This window comes from Salmo salar, chromosome ssa03, assembly GCF_905237065.1.
Source record: "Salmo salar chromosome ssa03, Ssal_v3.1, whole genome shotgun sequence".
NCBI lineage: Eukaryota > Metazoa > Chordata > Actinopteri > Salmoniformes > Salmonidae > Salmo > Salmo salar.
The window spans coordinates 22078790-22097950 of NC_059444.1; the positions used below are offsets into that span (position 1 = coordinate 22078790).

At 44.5% G+C, this 19161-nt stretch overlaps 1 protein-coding gene across 1 annotated transcript in view; it reads left to right on the top strand.

The window, feature by feature from the left end:
- The window catches only part of dip2ca (disco-interacting protein 2 homolog Ca), a 235633-nt gene that overhangs the window by 142180 nt on the left and 74292 nt on the right, over positions 1-19161 (top strand). Inside the window, 7 exon segments of the mRNA XM_014190736.2 lie at positions 151-279; positions 4643-4858; positions 7772-7954; positions 13126-13260; positions 16840-16959; positions 17208-17350; positions 17352-17406. Coding sequence (XP_014046211.2) covers positions 151-279; positions 4643-4858; positions 7772-7954; positions 13126-13260; positions 16840-16959; positions 17208-17350; positions 17352-17406 — 981 coding nt within the window.

Below are 19161 nucleotides of genomic sequence, written 5' to 3' on the forward strand. Positions count from 1 at the left end.
TGTCCTTGTTCTAATTATATACAGTATATATTGTTTAGTGAAATATACATTCCACAGACTCATTTCATTTGTCCCGCAATAAACCTGAAATCTGGGAGTTTGTCGTGCCAGGTCTTCCAACATGTCTGTCCTGCACTGTGTGTTTTGCAGATGTCCACACAGAGGCTGTGCAGGCTGCTCTTGCCAAACAGAGGGAGCGTGGTAAGATGGCAGTACCCATGCCCTCCAAGCGCCGCTCCCTGGTCGTGCAGTCCTCCATGGATGCCTACACTCCCCCAGGTGAGGAACATATAGGACACCAAGGTAATCATAGCAGCCTGGGACTGCTCCACTGCACTGTGTATGTGTGTGGCGTGTGTGTACGCCTGAATATTGATGTAGGGTGACATTGTCCCTGGTCGTGATCTTGGGTCAGTTTTGTATTTTCCCCACTTATGGTTTAGGTTAGGGGGATCGGGGGAGCGGAAACTGATCCTAGATCTGTACCTAGGGGAAACTTCACCCCGGAGGCGTGAATATGCCTCCAGGCTGTCTCTGTCCCTGCCCCTCCCCCTCACTAACTCACTTATGCAGTGTCACCAATGTGTATGTTTAATCTGATGTCTAGTCAATCAGGAAGAGTAGAAAAGTATACACTGAATACACAAAACATTAGGAAAACCTGCTCTTTCCATGACAGACTGACCAGGTGAAAACTATGATCCCTTATTGATGTCACTTGTTAAATCCACTTCAATCAGTGTAGATGAAGAGGAGGGGACAGGTTACAGAATGATTTTGAAGCCTTGAGACAGTTAAGACATGGATTGTGTATGTGTGCAGCTTAATATTAGGAAGGTGTTGCTCATACTCAGTGTATGTGTGTTGGTCTTTTCAATCAGCCTGGGTTGGAAATACATAAATTTATCACAAATCCGTTGTTGAAGAGTATCTACGTTATTTCTTGACTGGATGTAATTACAACCAAATGAGTCAATATGAAAGAGTAATTGACGTTAATGTATGATTAAGTTGTTTCCTCTTGATATTGTGCATATAGAAATACTTTTTTAGGGTAGCACCCGTTTACATACAACAGCAATTTAACGCTTCAGTTCAGTAGTATTTTACCACTAGAGTTGACGGCACTCCAGAGACGTTATAGATAAAACGTTCCCAGTCTCTCAATGACAGGAGCAGATGATTTAAGGGCAGAAAGAAGCTAGAACTGACATGATGTGATAGATGACCAGGGGAGTGGTTCGCTCGACTTGAAGCTGTTGCTCATGCTGACTAAAAACAGTTGATTGATGAGCGGCCATTTTGACCTTCTATAGGATAATTATGATTGGCATCAATTTCAGTCACCTCTTTCAGACCCTTGGCGAAAATAAGAGCTGAACTACAGACTTCAGTTGCATCTCAAATTATAGCCTATTCCCTATATAGTGCACTACTTTTGACCAGGGCTCCGGAGGGCGCATAGTGCACTAAATAGAGAATAGGGGACTCTTTTGCTCTATCACTCTTATACTCAGCTTATAAAGGAGTATATGGTTAATAATACTAGCAAGTTAGATGCTAGAGCTAATTTCTCCCTTTGCCGTATCCCACTAACCAACATCTGGCTGTGTGCTAAGTCACTGACAACAGCAATAAGGTGTTGACATCATCGCATGTCTTGTACTGTATAGCTATAGTAATGTAACACGGCATACCCCCACCCAGCCAGGGGTTTATGGAGTGGAGAGTGTCTTTATGAGAGAGAGCTGTGTTAGGGAGTGAACAGAGCTGTGTTATGGAGTGGCGTGGGCAGAGGTGTGTGTGTGTGACAGCGATATGAGACCATCTTATTTGCATTAGTGCTGAAAGCTGGGAGTGAGGCTTCTACAGGGATTCATTTACTGAACACACACACGATTGACTTCCATTTAGGAATCGCCACAAGCACATTTTCACATGATTCCAAATGAGCAGGGCAGGCACAGTTCTTATAAGGAAGCACAATTCTTTTAGGCAGAGCGAACAGCCCCTTGAGGGAGAATGAACAGTGACAGAGCGCTGCCGTTGTTTGTGCCTGACTGCCTGCGAGGGTAGGGGGCATTTGGGAAAAAGTCCCACACACACCCATCATACCAAGCAAGGCAAGCAGCAGTATTCCACTGGAGCACACTATTCATCCACAACCTGCCAACTCTAATATGGACTCCACTCTTTATTTGTTTTCTTGTCTGTCTTTGTAAGTAATTAGTATGGCGCTTTTTTTGTACATGTCTGTGTCCCAAAATAGCTCCCTATTCCCTATATAGTGCACTAGTTTTGACCAGCTTGTCAAAAGCCATTGCCTCTATTCCCATCTAAGTGTGTGTGTGTGTGTGTGTGTGTGTGTGTGTGTGTGTGTGTGTGTGTGTGTGTGTGTGTGTGTGTGTGTGTACACAGTATCACAACACCTTATCAGCCTCAGCAAAAGAAGCATAATCAAAGTAATTAACATTGAAGGCGCACAGGACCAGCGAATCAAATGCTGACGTCCAACACTGTATTAAGACCATACTGTATACATGAGTCGTTTTTTTTTCAAAACAGGATGCCATATAGGATATACACACACACTCCTATCTGTCCCAGTGTCAACAACATAGGAGAGCCCAGGTGTGAGCTCTGCTGACTGACAGCTGTCAACAATGGGACTGACACTGCATACTGACCAACACCTCTGGCCTATCAGGCAGCACTCTACATAGCGCTGGCCAATCAGACAGTGCTCTATGTGGCAAAATGCAAATGGCCAATGGCAGGGTAGAGCTGCCAGTGTTGTTGTCGTAGTCTACCCCCTTTTGGCTTAATTTCACTGGCTGCAGCAGACATCCCTGTGGGCGGATGGAGAGGGAGAGCAGATGAAACCCCAGTGGCCTGCAGCGTGTTGGAGCCATAGAGATCCTATAATTCGTATGTAATTCTATAGTTTGAGCTAGCATACAGTATGCTGCAGGCTGGAGGAGACCTCCCTCAGCCCAGCAAAAGTTACCGTCTCTCTCACTGCTGTCACTGGGAAAGACAGTGGGCATATTAGAGCAATCTATAATAGCATTTTTCTCAAACATTTACTGTGTAGGTTTAGTCTGGCCAAGAAAAGACAAACTTATATTTTATGTCCACTCATAAAACACATTAAGTAAATTTACACCTTTTACAAAGTTAGTCCATGCAGAATTTTATTTTTATTTAGAAAAGGTCAATAATGTTTCAGGTTTGAGGCCACTGTATCTCTCTCTCTCTCTCTCTCTCTCTCTCTCTCTCTCTCTCTCTCTCTCACTCACTCACTCACTCACTCACTCATGTTGTTTATCTCTCTCAGTAGCTCGTTCTGAAATGAGTCGTCATGATCCCTGCACTTTCTCCATTTGTTCCCTTCATCCCTCAGACAGACATCCCCCCCTCCCTTGGCCCGGCCCACAGGCAGACAGCCCTGTCCTGACACAGTATGCAAAACATATGCAAAATAGGCACACAAAGAATCACACTCACTAATCCCTAGACTGAGCCACTACGACAGACTAGAGCTAAAAACATCCCTGGGTGAGGAGTTGTGATATTAACAGAACAGAGTGGATGATCTAACAGTGACTATGTCTGTGTGTTGCAGTGGATTTGGGTGCATGGCAGTGAATCAGCCTAATGGTGAGAGGTTCTGGGGCTGTGGGTTCTGTAGGGGGCAGTAGGGTTCTGTAGGGGGCAGTAGAGTTATGTAGGGCAGTAGGGGGCTGTAGGGTTCTGTAGGGCAGTAGAGGACAGTAGGGGGCTGTAGGGTTCTGTAGAGCAGTAGGGGGCTGTAGGGTTCTGTAGAGCAGTAGAGGACAGTAGGTGGCTGTAGGGTTCTGTAGGGCAGTAGGGGGCTGTAGGGTTCTGTAGGGCTGTAGGGTTCTGTAGAGCAGTAGAGGGCTGTAGGGTTCTGTAGAGCAGTAGAGGACAGTAGGTGGCTGTAGGGTTCTGTAGGGCAGTAGGGTTCTGTAGGGCAGTAGGGGGCTGTAGGGGGCTGTAGGGGTCTGTAGGGTTCTGTAGGGCAGTAGGGGGCTGTAGGGTTCTGTAGGGGGCTGTAGGTTTCTGTAGGGCAGTAGGAGCTGTAGGGTTCTGTAGGGGGCTGTAGGGTTCTGTAGGGCAGTAGGGGGCTGTAGGGTTCTGTAGGGCAGTAGGGGGCTGTAGGGGCTGTAATGTTCCTACAGTCTGACTCTGATACTGTGGAAGGAAGCCATTCTCCCCCTCATTGTCAGGATCAGGCGTCTGTCAACTCTCTGATTGGCATGCCTTCTGTGGACACACCTGTAGCCACTGTATAGGTGGGGAGGAGGGGAATAGGAAAGAGGATACCGAGACAGTTAAACAACTGAATGCATTCAACCCAAATGTGTCTTCCGCATTTAATCCAACCCCTCTGAATCAGGTGTGGAGGGGGTATGTGAGGGGGGAGGGGACATCCCCTCAGGGCTGTGACAGAGTTTAGTCTCTATTTGTTGTGCAAATGTCCGACAGTGACATGCAGGTGTGTGTGTGTGTGTGTGTGTGTGTGTGTGTGTGTGTGTGTGTGTGTATGTCTGTTCATGTGTGTGTTTCCCTGCTGTCATAAACCCTCTCTTCCTCTCTGCTCCACTCCCCCTCTCTCCAGACACGTCGTCAGGCTCGGAGGAAGAGGGCTCCATGCAGGGTGAGGGCACGCCCACCTCCAGCCAGGGCAGCATCAACATGGAGAACTGGATCAGCCGAGCCATCCACGGCTCCACCACCTCCTCCACCACCTCCTCCTCCTCCACGCAGAGCGGAGGGAGCGGGGCGGCCAGCCGGCTATCAGACGTCATGGGCCAGACACACCTCGGTAAGTCAGGTAAACAAACCCACCCTTCAACTATACCCTTACTTACCTACTTGTATCTACCTCTGTGTGTTAGGGTATGTTTCTCTTACTTACAGTGCCTGCAGAAAGTATTCATACCCTTTGATTTATTCCTAATTTTTAAAACTTGAATTGAAAATGGATCAAATGTATTTATTTGCTCACCCATCTACACACAATAATCCATAATGACAAAGTGAAAACATGTTTTTAGAAATGTTTGCAAATTTATTGAAAATGAAATACAGAAATATCTCATTTACATAAGTATTCACACCAATACATGTTGGAATCACATTTGGCAGCGATTACTGCTGTGAGTCTTTCTGGGTAAGTCTAAGAGCTTTTCACACTTGGATTGTACAATATTTGCACATTTATTCTTTAAACATTCCAGGTTTTCTTCTCAGATTTTGCCTTTGCTTAGCTCTATTCCGTTTATTTTTATCCTACAAAAATCCATAGCATACCCATAAAATGATGCAGCCACCCCCATGCTTGTAAATATGAAGAGTGGTACTCAGTGATGTGTTGGATTTGCCCCAAACAAAAACGCTTTATATTCTGGACATAAAGTTAATTTCTTTACTTTAGTGCCTTATTGTGAGCAGGATGCATGTTTTGGAATATTTGTATTCTGTACAGGCTTCCTTCTTTTCACTGTCATTTAGGTTAGTATTGTAGAGTAACTACAATGTAGTTGAGCCATACTCAGTTATGTCCTATCACAGCCATTCAACTCTGTAACTGTTTTAAAGTCACAATTGGCCTCATGGTGAAATCCCTGAGCGGTTTCCTTCCTCTCCGGCAACTGAGTTAGGAACGACACCTGTATCTTTGTAGTGACTGGGTGTAACACCATCCAAAGTGTAATTAATAACTTCACCATGCTCAAAGGGATATTGAAATGTCAGCTTTTTTTTTTTACCCATCTACCAATAGGTGCTCTTCTTTGCGAGACATTGGAAAATCTCCCTGGTCTTTGTGGTTGAATCTGTGTTTGAAATTCACTGCTCGACTGAGGAACCTTACAGATAATTGTATGTGTGGTGTACAAAGACGAGGTAGTCATTCAAAAATCATGTTAAACACTATTATTGCCCACAGTGTGTCCATGCAACTTATGTGACTTGTTAAGCAATTTTTTTTGCCATAACAAAGGGGTTGAATATTTATTGACTCAAGACATTTCAGCTTTTAATTTTTAAGTAATTTGTAAACATTTCTAAAAAACATAATTCCATTTTCACATTATGGGGTATTAATAAATAAAAATTCAGGCTGTAACATGACAAAATGTGGAAAAGGTATCCCTGTTGTTGGCGTTCTCTATCAACACCCCCACGGTATGCATGTGTGCACGTGTGTGTGTGTGTGTGTGTATTTATGTGTGTGTGCTGCTGACATCACCCCTCACCTATCCTGTACCTCCCTTTAATGTTCCAACCCCTAAGGCATGCACACAACACTAGCCTGCAATGCTTCCTGTGTGGAAATATTAGCTTTCTTTTTACTTGCATGCAGCCCATCCTCCTCACGAAGAGAAGCTCTCACTTTTGTTTATCTTCTTATACCGTACTTAGTTAACCCCTTAGTTGTAGTCACTGCATAATACATGTCAATTGAAGGACAAAAATAACAGAACAACCATACTTAGAACAGCTATGACCATGAACTGCTGTTCTCCAATGTTGTCTGTGTAAACTGTTCTAGTGGCTAGTCTGTTTTCATGCTGCTGACACAAGTTTGATGGCTACCAGAGACAAAGCACAGAACAGACACCACACGGAGGCTCCCGTCAGGTAGACACAGCTAGCAGACAGTCTGAAGTAAAGCACAGTGGTGGGAGTAGACACCGCTAGTATACAACTGCTGATTGGCTTCTACTCAGTGAAGAGACATTTAAAACACTGAGGATGTGATGTTTATCTGGTGTTTGTGCCAGTCCCCCTTCCTGCCACCATTACTTTTAAATGGGGACACTTTGAAGCAGCACTGGAGGAACTGGGAACTCGTGCTGTGGTAGATGTAGACTTTCACTGAACTAGGAAATGTGATATCATGTATCAGTTATTAGGTATAGGTGACATGTAATGGAACACCACTTACAGTCCTGATGTGTACTATGTGATGTGTACTATGACAGCCTGTCAGTAAGACAGTTAAAAGAGTTAGTCAATCAATCACTAGATTATTTTGGCAATCTATCAATCAAAACACTTGTCAACATCCAGTCATTCTGATAGTTAGATTTAATTCCATCAAACTGTATAGTTGTGTATTAGTAACTTTATGAGTAACTCTCTAAATCCTTGGTTTTCAGAGGTGTTTCCATGACAATCAAATAGCATTTTGTTGTCACAACATAGCATGATGTCTGTGTGTCTCTCTCTGCTAGGTGTGTATTTCAGAGGAGGATATCCTTTCCTGTGTGTGTGAAGGTTACAGATCTGTTTTCCCTCTTGGCTCCCATTAGAGGCCAAAACAAACCAGCTCCCGAGTGTGTGTGTTGACTTTTTAAAAGGCTAAAGAAAAAGCATTTTCCTTTTTCCCTTCATCCCCTCTCCCTCTCTCCCTTCCCATCAGTGTGGTTCTGCCTGCCCGGGTAGATAAGTTGCTTTTCTCCATACCCCTCGTCACCACCCTCATCTATGGATGTGTCTTAAATTGCACCCTATTTCATATATAGTTCACTACTTTTGACCAAAGCCGTGTAAACTATAAAGTCAATAGAGTGCCATTTGAAACACAGATTATATTTCCCCTCCATATGGCTGATGCCTCCTGCAGAGAGACCCTGCAGAGTGTCTTCCCTCCATCTGGCTACAGTAGTGACTTGGTTTGGCCCTGTGTGGTTGCCGTAGTCTGGATTTAAGGTTCTGGTTTTCCCCTCCTCACACACAGGGCCCATTGCTCACCTCTCTCTGAAGAGGAAAACTAGGAAGGCCCCAGCTCTCCTGGGCACACCAGCCCCAGTCACAGTAGAGAATGGGAACTCAGGTCCTGGTCCTGTGGTGAGGCGGTCCTGTGAGTTTGGATCAGGTGGATCGGAGCTCGTCTGGCAGCAGCCCCCCCTGGAGAAGCAGGGTCAGTATCCCACTATCCCAGACTGTGCAGGGGGGCAGTCAACCCCTCCCTGCCCTGCTCTAGCCGCTGCCCCGCACCCATTTGCTTTCTGATGATCAAGTGTGGCGTTCAATGTCAAAGTGGTGTCTTGCTCTAGCTACAGTTGTGTGAAAAGCTGGGAGAAGTGATGCTAACCCATGGATAGCTTTGGCTAATGAGTACTGTGATCGTATGAATCTGAGTGTGTGGAGTACCCCTTTGTGAATGAGAGCCACGGTGATGATGGAAAATCAACATCAATATTGCAGGAAACCGGTAAGGTCTAGAATACAGTTTTGGTTGCTTTCATGGCTGTGAAATATTCATTGATCTAATGGTGAGAAATATATGTATTTATTTGCTGGGCAAGATAAGAGACTGCATGTTCAAGAATGCTTTTTGTCTTTGACATAAAGCAGATGGATGGTTGCTCCAGTTATGTGGAGGTGGTGCTTGTTGCAATGTATGTTCTGTTTGATTTTAGACATTCCCTGCTCTCCCAATCTCTGAGTTTTTTATTGGGTAGTCGGGAGGGTACACTTTGAATCTGAACTTTAGGCAGGTGCCACACTGTTTTAAGTAGTCTGTTTAAAATGCCCTTTGAGTTGTACTTTTCAGTGCCAAAACTCTGCTCGATGCTTAAAGAACCCACTGAACCAGCATTGAAGAATGCCTTGATTGAACCCATCCATTATTCCAACAGTCGCTATTTGGCGGGGAGAGTGAATTAGTGAAATGAGTTATCCCTCCGTATGTAACAACTAGAGAAAAGAAAAGGATTCTAGAATCCCCCAGGTGGAAGTAGATGAATGTTCTAAAAACAAAGGCCTGGTCCAGACTATAATCAACCATTGATCAACGTCTGAGAACACCACAGCAACCATTAACATCATTCTGGAAGGGGTTCCCATTCCTAATGGAATCACGTTTTGCAGCTCTATGGTTGCGTTCTACATTGCAGACGATGCACCTTTCCATGCATTTTGAAATATGGCATGCGTCTGCAATGTAGTCAGCCTGGAACGCAGCCTATGTGACGACTCATAGATTCCATTGCAGTTCAGCATTTCTTTCTCCGCCTGCCATAGTGTACTGTAGTCTAGCTGTCACTGGATTCCCTATAGCTCGTTATTGTTTCTATAGGTGTTGAGCTATAAAAGGAGAGGGGGGCAAGTCAATATTAGGAAGGTGTTTTGTACACTGTTTATAATCCCAAATAACACCCTATTCCCTATATAGTCCGCTATATAGCGCTGGTCAAAAGTAGTGGAATAGGGTTCCATTTGGGAAACATCCTTAATCTCTCAGTGCCTGCTTAGTACTGCTGGCCAGTGTCTGTCTGTTCACTCTGGCTTAGGTAAACAGATGTTATGTACAAAGAGCACCCCTTCCTATATCATTAGCATGCTTAAGCTGCTGGTAGGAAATGCAATATCAGTATGTCTGGAGAAAGCATTCTGGCAGTGTCTAGACTTGACAGTTCATCCAGCTTTTGGCATTGAGTTCTGATCATGGAATTCCAAAAGCGTCATGCATCTACACCTACATTTAAATGTGTCTATTGTGTCCGGATTCCCTATTCCCGCGCTATATTCAAATGCCAGTGTGCAAACAGTGAAATAGGCAAAATAACACAACAACAATGGCAGTTGCTAACTACTGTAGCTAACTAGCCAGCTAACCTCTGTAGCTAGCAAGCAACGCTAAAGGGATTGCAAACGGGTTAGCATAACTCTAGCCAAACAAAAACATGTTTTTCTTAATATTAGCTAGCAGGCTAGCATTTATGAGGCCAGCAAACATATTCCTCACACAATAGGAACGTATTTTCTCCAACGTTATAATGAAAAGATGCATCTCGTCTCAAAACACAAGTTTTCTGGAGACTTGTGAGGGGAGTGCTGATGACGTCCCCACTGTGTGCGCTTTTAGTAGCCTGATTGCATCCAGACTGAGGAGAAATCCACACACAATGCAACCCTGACCACCTCTTGAAGTGGTCAGCCAGATCTGAACACAATCCGACAACTTTTCAATGCTATCTTCGTATTCTGATAGCAGAAGTCGCATGTAAGTGTCAATAACCTCTGTTATTTCAGCTGGTAGCTAACTAGTCTAGCGTTGTCTCAGTCTCACTCAGTCATGGAGAAGCATTTCTCTTTTTCTCGCTGTCTCCCCCCTCTCTCTCTCTCTCTCTCTCTCTCTCTCTCTCTCTCTCTCTCTCTCTCTCTCTCTCTCTCTCCACACATTACTTTCTGGCACATTAGCACCATGTGTTTTAGTGATGTGTTTATTTAGCCCGTCTGCCATTTTTTTTCTCCCCAATTTCGTGATATCCAATTGGTAGTTAGTCTTGTCCCATCGCTGCAACTCCCGTGCGGTCTCGGGAGAGGTGAAGGTTGAGAGCCATGCATCCTCCGAAACACGTCCCTGCCAAGCCGCACCAATGTGTCGGAGGAAACACCGTACAAGTGGCGACCATAGTCAGCATGCATGCGCCCAGGCCCGCCACAAGAGTCGCTACAGTGCGATGGGACAAGGACATCCTGGCTGGCCAAACCCTCCCCTAACCCAGATGACGCTGGGCCAATTGGGTGCTCTCATGTGTCTCCCGGTCGCAGCCAGCTGCGACACAGCCCGGGATCGACCCAGGGTCTGTAGTGACACAGTGCTTTAAACCGCTGCGCCACCCGGGAGGCAATTTCGGCAGTTTTGAAGCAGTCAGAGAGTGGGAGACTGAGAAGGGGAGGGAGAGAAAGGGAGGGATATGGGGAGGGAGGGCAGGAAAGGGGGGGAGAGTGTAAAGAGAGAAAGGAAGAGGCTAAGTAATGTTGTCCTTGGTCTAACATTGTCAATGCGAGTCTTGTTTAACCTAGTGGAGCGCTTTCCCTCTCTCATTTATCTCTTTATCTAACCTCACACGGACACTGGTGGTAAGAATATATCTGCGTCCCAAATGGCATCCTATTCCCTATATAGTGCACTAGTTTTGAACAGAGCCCTATGGGAATTGATGGAAGGTGATGACACATTCTTTGTCCATAAATAAATAAAGTTAAATCAGCTTTGGGAAGCTCTTTTCATAAAGGTATAAGTGCTCAATAGTGCACTAAATAGGGACACACCATAGGCATCTTCATCTAACATGATGAATTATCACTGAAAGGAAGATTACTCATAGCAGACAGTATGATGGTCTATGAAGGATATTGCTCTCACATACTTGTGGTTACCGGCCCTTATAGATGAGTGCTATGGCTAGCTAGTACCGGTGTTTGATCCACTTTAGCTTATGTATGGTCCTTGACTGGGGCTCTAGTGTTTTACAGTGGAAAGCTGAGAGATTGAGCCGGAGCACTAGGAATGTAAAAGAAAGACAGTGAAGGAAGTTCCTTGTGGTTTCTCTTCACAAATTGTGTCTGGAATGATTTCACACGCTCATCCACTTCAATCAGAATCTAAATCTAGCAGGGGGAAAAAGTAACGGCTGATGCTTTTTGACATTGTCCAGGCGGTATGATGGAAAGAAAATGGCAATTCACGGCACGATTAGACTTTCAAAAACGTCTGGCACTTCAAAGAATCTGAAAAGTGATACATGTCGAGTGGGAGATGGAGAGTAAAAATGATTTATTTTTTACAGTGAATTTAAGGATAGATGTCACATGTGGGATGTTTCAGAGAGAGGGAGAGGCGGAAGTGTTGCATCAATGATGTAATGTTGAAGCATTTTGGGGGAATGATGTTATGACCAGGGGATTGAAGAGGGAGCGGTAATGATTACAAACATAGTTTCATGAAGTGCATCAAATCTCCTGCAGCTCCAGTGCTGGGGCAATCTTGGATTGGTACATATCTTTTTGGACAAGAATATAACTTGTAAATGCTTTAATGATCATGAGCTTAGTTCAATTTGCTTACCCCATTGGAACCCAAACTATAAGCTTGTTTTACCCCGTCTCTCAGCTGTTTACCAAAAACTTAGCGGGTGGCTGCTTTGTTTTGTTGTTCTAATCCCATATTTCCCCTTTTATCACAATCTGACTGAGAGGCCTGGGGACATGCAAGTGTCAGCTTGGACACCTTAATTCACAGCATTAGTTTATTTGACACGGTTGTCATAGATATTTGTATATGTTACAGTGTGCTCCCACACATTCAACCTCACACACGTAGCAGAGATGTATGGGAAGCTAAAGGCCTAGTTCACAAATGTAACATTGCCAAAATATTTGGAAAGGGTATAGGGATACCTAGTCAGTTCCACAACTGAATGTTTTCAACCAAAATGTGTCTTCCGCATTTAACCCAACCTCTCTGAATCAGAGAGGTGCGGAGGGCTGCCTTAATTAACGTCCACATCATCGGCGCCCGGGGAGCAGTTGTTGTTGGGGGTTGGGGGTTAACTGCCTTTCGGTTACTGGCCCAAGCGGTCATCTATCATCTTAGATAAAGTTAAGATTATATTTTCATAAAGAGAAAGTAGTTTTTGGGTGGTTGCAGAGTTACATCCCTTGTGGAGTGGATGGACTTCGGGTGTTTTCATACACCTCAAATCTGAGTTCAAAGGAAAACTAGCAAGAGGGGTCCTTGAATGAAAATGAGGAGACATGAAACACTTTTCTGTATGATTTTAAAACAGATCAATTGATATGGGCTGAGGTCTAAACCCAGCACAGCAGCATATCAATCACTCTCCTTCCTCAGATCGACTTTTACTGGAGTTAACCATTGTCTATGTCTGTCTATTCTGCACCCGGGGACACCTGTTTGGATGCATGCGCCTCCTGACCTCCCTAACCCCTGTGGCCTCCCGCCGTCTGTGTGCCCTGTGTCCTTGGACCCTTGCCCCCGTGCCTCCTCCCATCCTAGGTTGCATCCCAAATGGAACCATATTCCCTATATAGTGCACTACTTTTGACCAGCGCGTATACGGATCTGGTATGTATGAGCCGTGTCCAACAGTAGTCCACTATACAAGGAGTAGGGTACCATTTGAGAGGCAGTCCTTCTCTTCCCTCCTCTCCTCACTGTTGTGCTGGCTTGGCTGTGGCAGCCTATGGCAGCCTGTGGCCCTTGTTTAACTATAGGGCTGAGGGCTGGGGGGACTAACAGTAACAGGCTTCCTTCACCTTGCCTCTCCTCACATCCAGAGAACCACTCTACCCCTCCAGATGTCACCAGCTACACTACAGACTCCATACAGGTGGAGAGACCCCAGGGCTCCACCACAGCATCCAGGGCCACGCCCAAGTACGGCAACGCAGAGCTCATGGAGACCGGAGATGGTGAGTACATACAGAGGTTGGGGTAGGGTGTGTGTGTATGTGTGTGACCTAAGTTTGTTTTCATGGTGCGTCTCTTTCTTGACAGTGTAGGGTATTTTGGGGTCATGTTTGTATTTATCATGCTCTGAGCCCTTCTTTATTTTGAAATGTTTGTGTCATGGTGTCATGTCAGTTTGTTCTGATATGTTGGTGTCATGGTGTCATGTCAGTTTGTTCTGATATGTCTGTGTCAAAGGGGGTGACACTCTAGACCCAAACTGCTACAGACCTATATCTATCCTACCCTGTCTTTCTAAGGTCTTCGAAAGCCAAGTTGACAAACAGATTACCGACCATTTTGAATCCCACCGTACCTTCTCCGTTATGCAATCTGGTTTCAGAGCTGGTCATGGGTGCACCTCAGCCACGCTCAAGGTCCTAAATGACATCATAACCGCCATCGATAAGAGACATTACTGTGCAGCCGTCTTCATCGACCTGGCCAAGGCTTTCGACTCTGTCAATCACCACATTCTTATCGGCAGACTCAACAGCCTTGGTTTCTCAAATGATTGCCTCGCCTGGTTCACCAACTACTTCTCTGATAGAGTTCAGTGTGTCAAATCGGAGGGCCTGTTGTCCAGACCTCTGGCAGTCTCTATGGGGGTGCCATAGGCTTGAATTCTCGGGCCGACTCTCTTCTCTGTATACATCAATGATGTTGCTCTTGCTGCTGGTGATTCTCTGATCCACCTCTACGCAGACGACACCATTCTGTATACTTCTGGCCCTTCTTTGGACACTGTGTTAACTAACCTCCAGACGAGCTTCAATGCCATACAACTCTCCTTCCGTGGCCTCCAACTGCTCTTAAATGCAGGTAAAACTAAATGCATGCTATTCAACCGATCACTGCCCGCACCTGCTCGCCCGTCCAGCATCACTACTCTGGACGGCTCTGACTTACGTGGACAACTAAAAATACGTGGACAACTACAAATACCTGGGTGTCTGGTTAGACTGTAAACTCTCCTTCCAGACTCATATTAAACATCTCCAATCCAAAATTAAATCTAGAATCGGCGTCCTATATCGCAACAAAGCATCCTTCACTCATGCTGCTAAACACACCCTCGTAAAACTGACCATCCTACCGATCCTCGACTTCGGTGATGTCATCTATAAAATAGCCTCCAACACTCTACTCAACAAACTGGATGCAGTCTATCACAGTGCCATCCGCTTTGTCACCAAAGCCCCATACACTACCCACCATTGCGACCTGTACGCTCTCATTGGTTGGCCCTCGCTTCATACTCGTCGCCAAACCCACTGGCTACAGGTTATCTACAAGTCTCTGCTAGGTAAAGCCCCGCCTTATCTCAGCTCACTGGTCACCATATCAGCACCCACTCGTAGCACGCGCTCCAGCAGGTATATCTCACTGCTCACCACCAAAGCCAATTCCTCCTTTGGTCGTCTTTCCTTTCAGTTCTCTGCTGCCAATGACTGGAACGAACTGCAAAAATCTCTGAAGCTGGAGACTCATTACTCCCTCACTAGCTTTAAGCACCAGCTGTCAGAGCAGCTCACAGATCACTGCGCCTGTACATAGCCCATCTGTAAACAGCCCATCTATCTACCTACCTCATCCCCATACTGTATTTATTTTTTTATCTTGCTCCTTTACACCCCAGTATCTCTACTTGCACATTAATCTTCTGCACATCTACCATTCCAGTGTTTAATTGCTATATTGTAATTACTTCGCCACCATGGCCTATTTATTGCCTTAACTTACCTCATTTGCACTCACTGTATATAGACTTTTAGGTTTCTTTTGTTCTACTGTATTATTGACTATGTTTCGTTTATTCCATGTGTAACTATGTGTTGTTGTATGTGTCGAATTGCTATGCTTTATCTTAGCCAGGTCGCAGTTGCAAATGAGAACTTGTTCTCAACTAGCCTACCTGGTTAAATAAAGGTGAAATTAAAAATAAAAAAATGGTGTCATGTCAGTTTGTTTTAATATGTCTGTGTCATGGTGTCATGTCAGTTTGTTTTGATATGTCTGTGTCATGGTGTCATGTCAGTTTGTTTTGATATGTCTGTGTCATGGTGTCATGTCAGTTTGTTTTGATATGTCTGTGTCATGGTGTCATGTCAGTTTGTTTTGATATGTCTGTGTCATGGTGTCATGTCAGTTTGTTTTGATATGTCTGTGTCATGGTGTCATGTCAGTTTGTTTTGATATGTCTGTGTCATGGTGTCATGTCAGTTTGTTTTGATATGTCTGTGTCATGGTGTCATGTCAGTTTGTTTTGATATGTCTGTGTCATGGTGTCATGTCAGTTTGTTTTAATATGTCTGTGTCATGGTGTCATGTCAGTTTGTTTTGATATGTCTGTGTCATGGTGTCATGTCAGTTTGTTTTGATATGTCTGTGTCATGGTGTCATGTCAGTTTGTTTTGATATGTCTGTGTCATGGTGTCATGTCAGTTTGTTTTGATACTGTCTGTGTCATGGTGTCATGTCAGTTTGTTTTGATATGTCTGTGTCATGGTGTCATGTCAGTTTGCTCTCTTTTGGAAGCTTTCTTTGACATATCAGAGGTGATTCAAATCCTTTGAGGAAGTAGAATAAAATGCATCTGACGCTTGAAAAGCAAACCCAAAATGGATTCTGACATTTGTTCTGAATGAGCTGCTGTCAGATCATGGAGTATGCCAATGTGGGCCTCTCTGCTATTTTAATTTGTTCTCCTGAGGCATATGGCATCGCGCAGACGAATCTGTTCATCAGATACTCCAGTCAATAGTGCTGAGGAATATATTTGTTGAGCGCACAGAGCACACGTCGTCGAGTGTCTACTTGATAGATCAAGTCCCAAGCTTTACAGATGGGGTTTACTGGACTACAACGCTCATGGAGGCTCTGAAAAGAACTACACCTTTCTCCTTCAGTACCAAGGCCAAACTTGTGTTTTAGAGATTCAAAATGTTTAGTTTTTCTTCTTTTTACTTGATATATATATATATATATATAGCCTAACACAGGTTACGCAGTGATCGGGCTTTACATAGATTTCATATCTTTGTGAAATCAGCTTTGGTCAGGACTGATTTTTACTGTTTGTTCATCTGTATTGCTTTCTAACCACGGTTTAACCCTTGACTTTGACACTCTTCACTGCGTATAAAGGTTTATCCCCTCCAACTCAACTCTGGACCTCAGTCAGTTCCACTGCATTTTTTTCATTGTTCCCCTCTAATCAGGGACTGATTTAGACCTGGAACACCAGGTGTGTGCAATTAATTATCACGTACAACAGAAAACCAGCAGGCTCTGGACCTCATATGATAAGAGAAATGGCCAGGGGGATAGTGTCATTGAAACTAAAGGGTTTTACGACAGTACAGAAGACACTTTGGATATTGCCCAGTGAAGTGTGGCTGTCTCCTCTCTGAAGACATGGAAAAGTGGCCTTGCCAGTCCAATTAGAAGTATAGAAGTTTCCATGAAGTATAGACGTTTCTACGTGTGTGTATTGATGTGTGTGTGTGTGTGTGTGTGTGTGTGTGTGTGGACCCTTACAGGCGTTCCAGTAGGTGGCCGAGTGTCAGCCAAAATCCAGCAGCTAGTCAACACATTGAAGAGACCCAAACGGCCTCCCTTAAGAGAATTCTTTGTTGACGATTTTGAAGAACTTCTAGAGGGTAAGAAGGCATCCATCCCATAGTGCTCTGGTCAAAGGTAATGCACTATATAGGGCACAGGGAGTCATTTTGGACGCACCCAAGACCTCTGAAGGTTGATTTTCTGAATGTGTAAAACCTCAATGAATTTGCTGTTACAATACAGAATGTTATTATATTATTACAGGTTATAAAAAATGTGTTATTAATTGAAAACCTCTTTGCCGCGTTACAATCTAAAACATTGCATTGTTCCTGTGATGCTCCAGTTCAACAGCCTGACCCCAACCAGCCCAAAGCGGAGGGGGCTCAGATGCTGGCGATGAGGGGGGAGCAGCTAGGGGTGGTCACTAACTGGCCCCCGTCGTTGGAGGCTGCCCTGCAGAGGTGGGGCACCATCTCTCCCAAAGCCCCCATGCCTCACCACTATGGACACCAACGGAAAACCACTGTACATTTTAACCTACGGTAGGTGTTATGTCCGCACAGTACGGGTTATTGACATCAGTGGTCACGTCTATCATTCAAACTTAACAGTAAGGACGCAGCCCGCTACACTCATCTAAAGGATTGGCTAGTACGGCACATGATTGCTATTGAAACACGAAAGACAAATCACCAGATAGACGGCAATGAAATTGTGTTCTATAACAGTAATGAAGGTGTCCTATTCTCTTCTATAACGTTGACCTATAGCTTTGCCTTCCATAATAATACCATGACCCAGCCATCCAGGACTGTTTATTTATTCTGTGAGTGAAGCAGCAACACTTTTACTGTTGGATATGTTAACGATCCACTGAGAGTCTCCATAACTGTGATTGATTCCATGGGTACATTCCAAATGGCACCCTAGTCCCTATATTGTGGACTATTTTTGACAAGAACCCTATGTGCCCTGGTCAAAAGTTGTGCACTAGATAGGGATTGTCATTTGGGACACAAAGCCATGCGTGCTGCAGTGGAGTACTCAGGAGGGTTTCCTTTATTCGATGCTGCTTCATGCTCAGCCTTCCCACTAACCTTATTAAGTACAGACAAGCACCAAACAATACTGCTACCTGCTGCTTAAGCATATGAATGCTATTAATGACAGCCACACGAGGAACACAAAGTACTTTATGTGGAAAAATACCTTTTGAAGTAAATGTACTGTACTGTGGCACAACACTGGTGCAGTGATTTTACTGTAGTTGTTTCATTTACATATACAGTACCAGTCAAAAGTTTGGACACACCTACTCATTCAAGGGTTTTTCTTTATTTTTACTATTTTCTACATTGTCGAATAATAGTGAAGACATCAAAACTATGAAATGACACATATGGAATCATGTAGTAACCAAAAAAGTATTAAACAAATCCAAATATATTTTAGATTCTTCAAAGTAGCCACCCTTTGCCTTGATGACAGCTTTGAACACTCTTGGCATTCTCTCAACCATCTTCACCTGGAATGCTTTTCCAACAGTCCTGAAGGAGTTCCCACATATGCTGAGCGCTTGTTGGCTGCTTTTCCTTCACTCTGCGGTCCAACTCATCCAAACCATCTCAATTGGGTTGAGGTCAGGTGATTGTACAGGCCAGGTCATCTGATGCAGCACTCCATCACTCTCCTTCTTGGTCAAATAGCCCTTACACAGCCTGGAGGTGTGTTGGGTCATTGTCCTGTTGAAAAATGAATGACAGTCTAAGCTCAAACCAGATGGGATGGCATTTCGCTGCAGATTCTAAATAAATCACAGTGTCACCAGCAAAGCACCCCCACACCATCACACCTCATCCTCCATGCTTCCCGGTGGGAACCACACATGCAGAGATCATCCGTTCACCTACTCTGTGTCTCACGAAGACACGACGGTTGGAACCCAAAATCTCAAATTTGGACTCAGCAGAACAAAGGACAGATTTTCCACCAGTCTAATGTCCATTGCTCGTGTTTCTTGTCCCAAGCAAGTCTCTTCTTATTGTTGTCCTTTAGTAGTGGTTTCTTTGCAGCAATTCGACCATGAAAGCCTGATTCATGCAGTCTCCTCTGAACAATTGATGTTGAGATGTGTCTGTTACTTGAACTTTATTTGGACTGGTAACTCTAATGAACTTATCCTCTGCAGCAGAGGTAACTCTGGCTCTTCTTTCCTGTGGCGGTCCTCATGAGAGCCAGTTTCATGATAGCACTTGATGGTTTTTGCGACTACACTTGAAGAAACTTTCAAAGTTCTT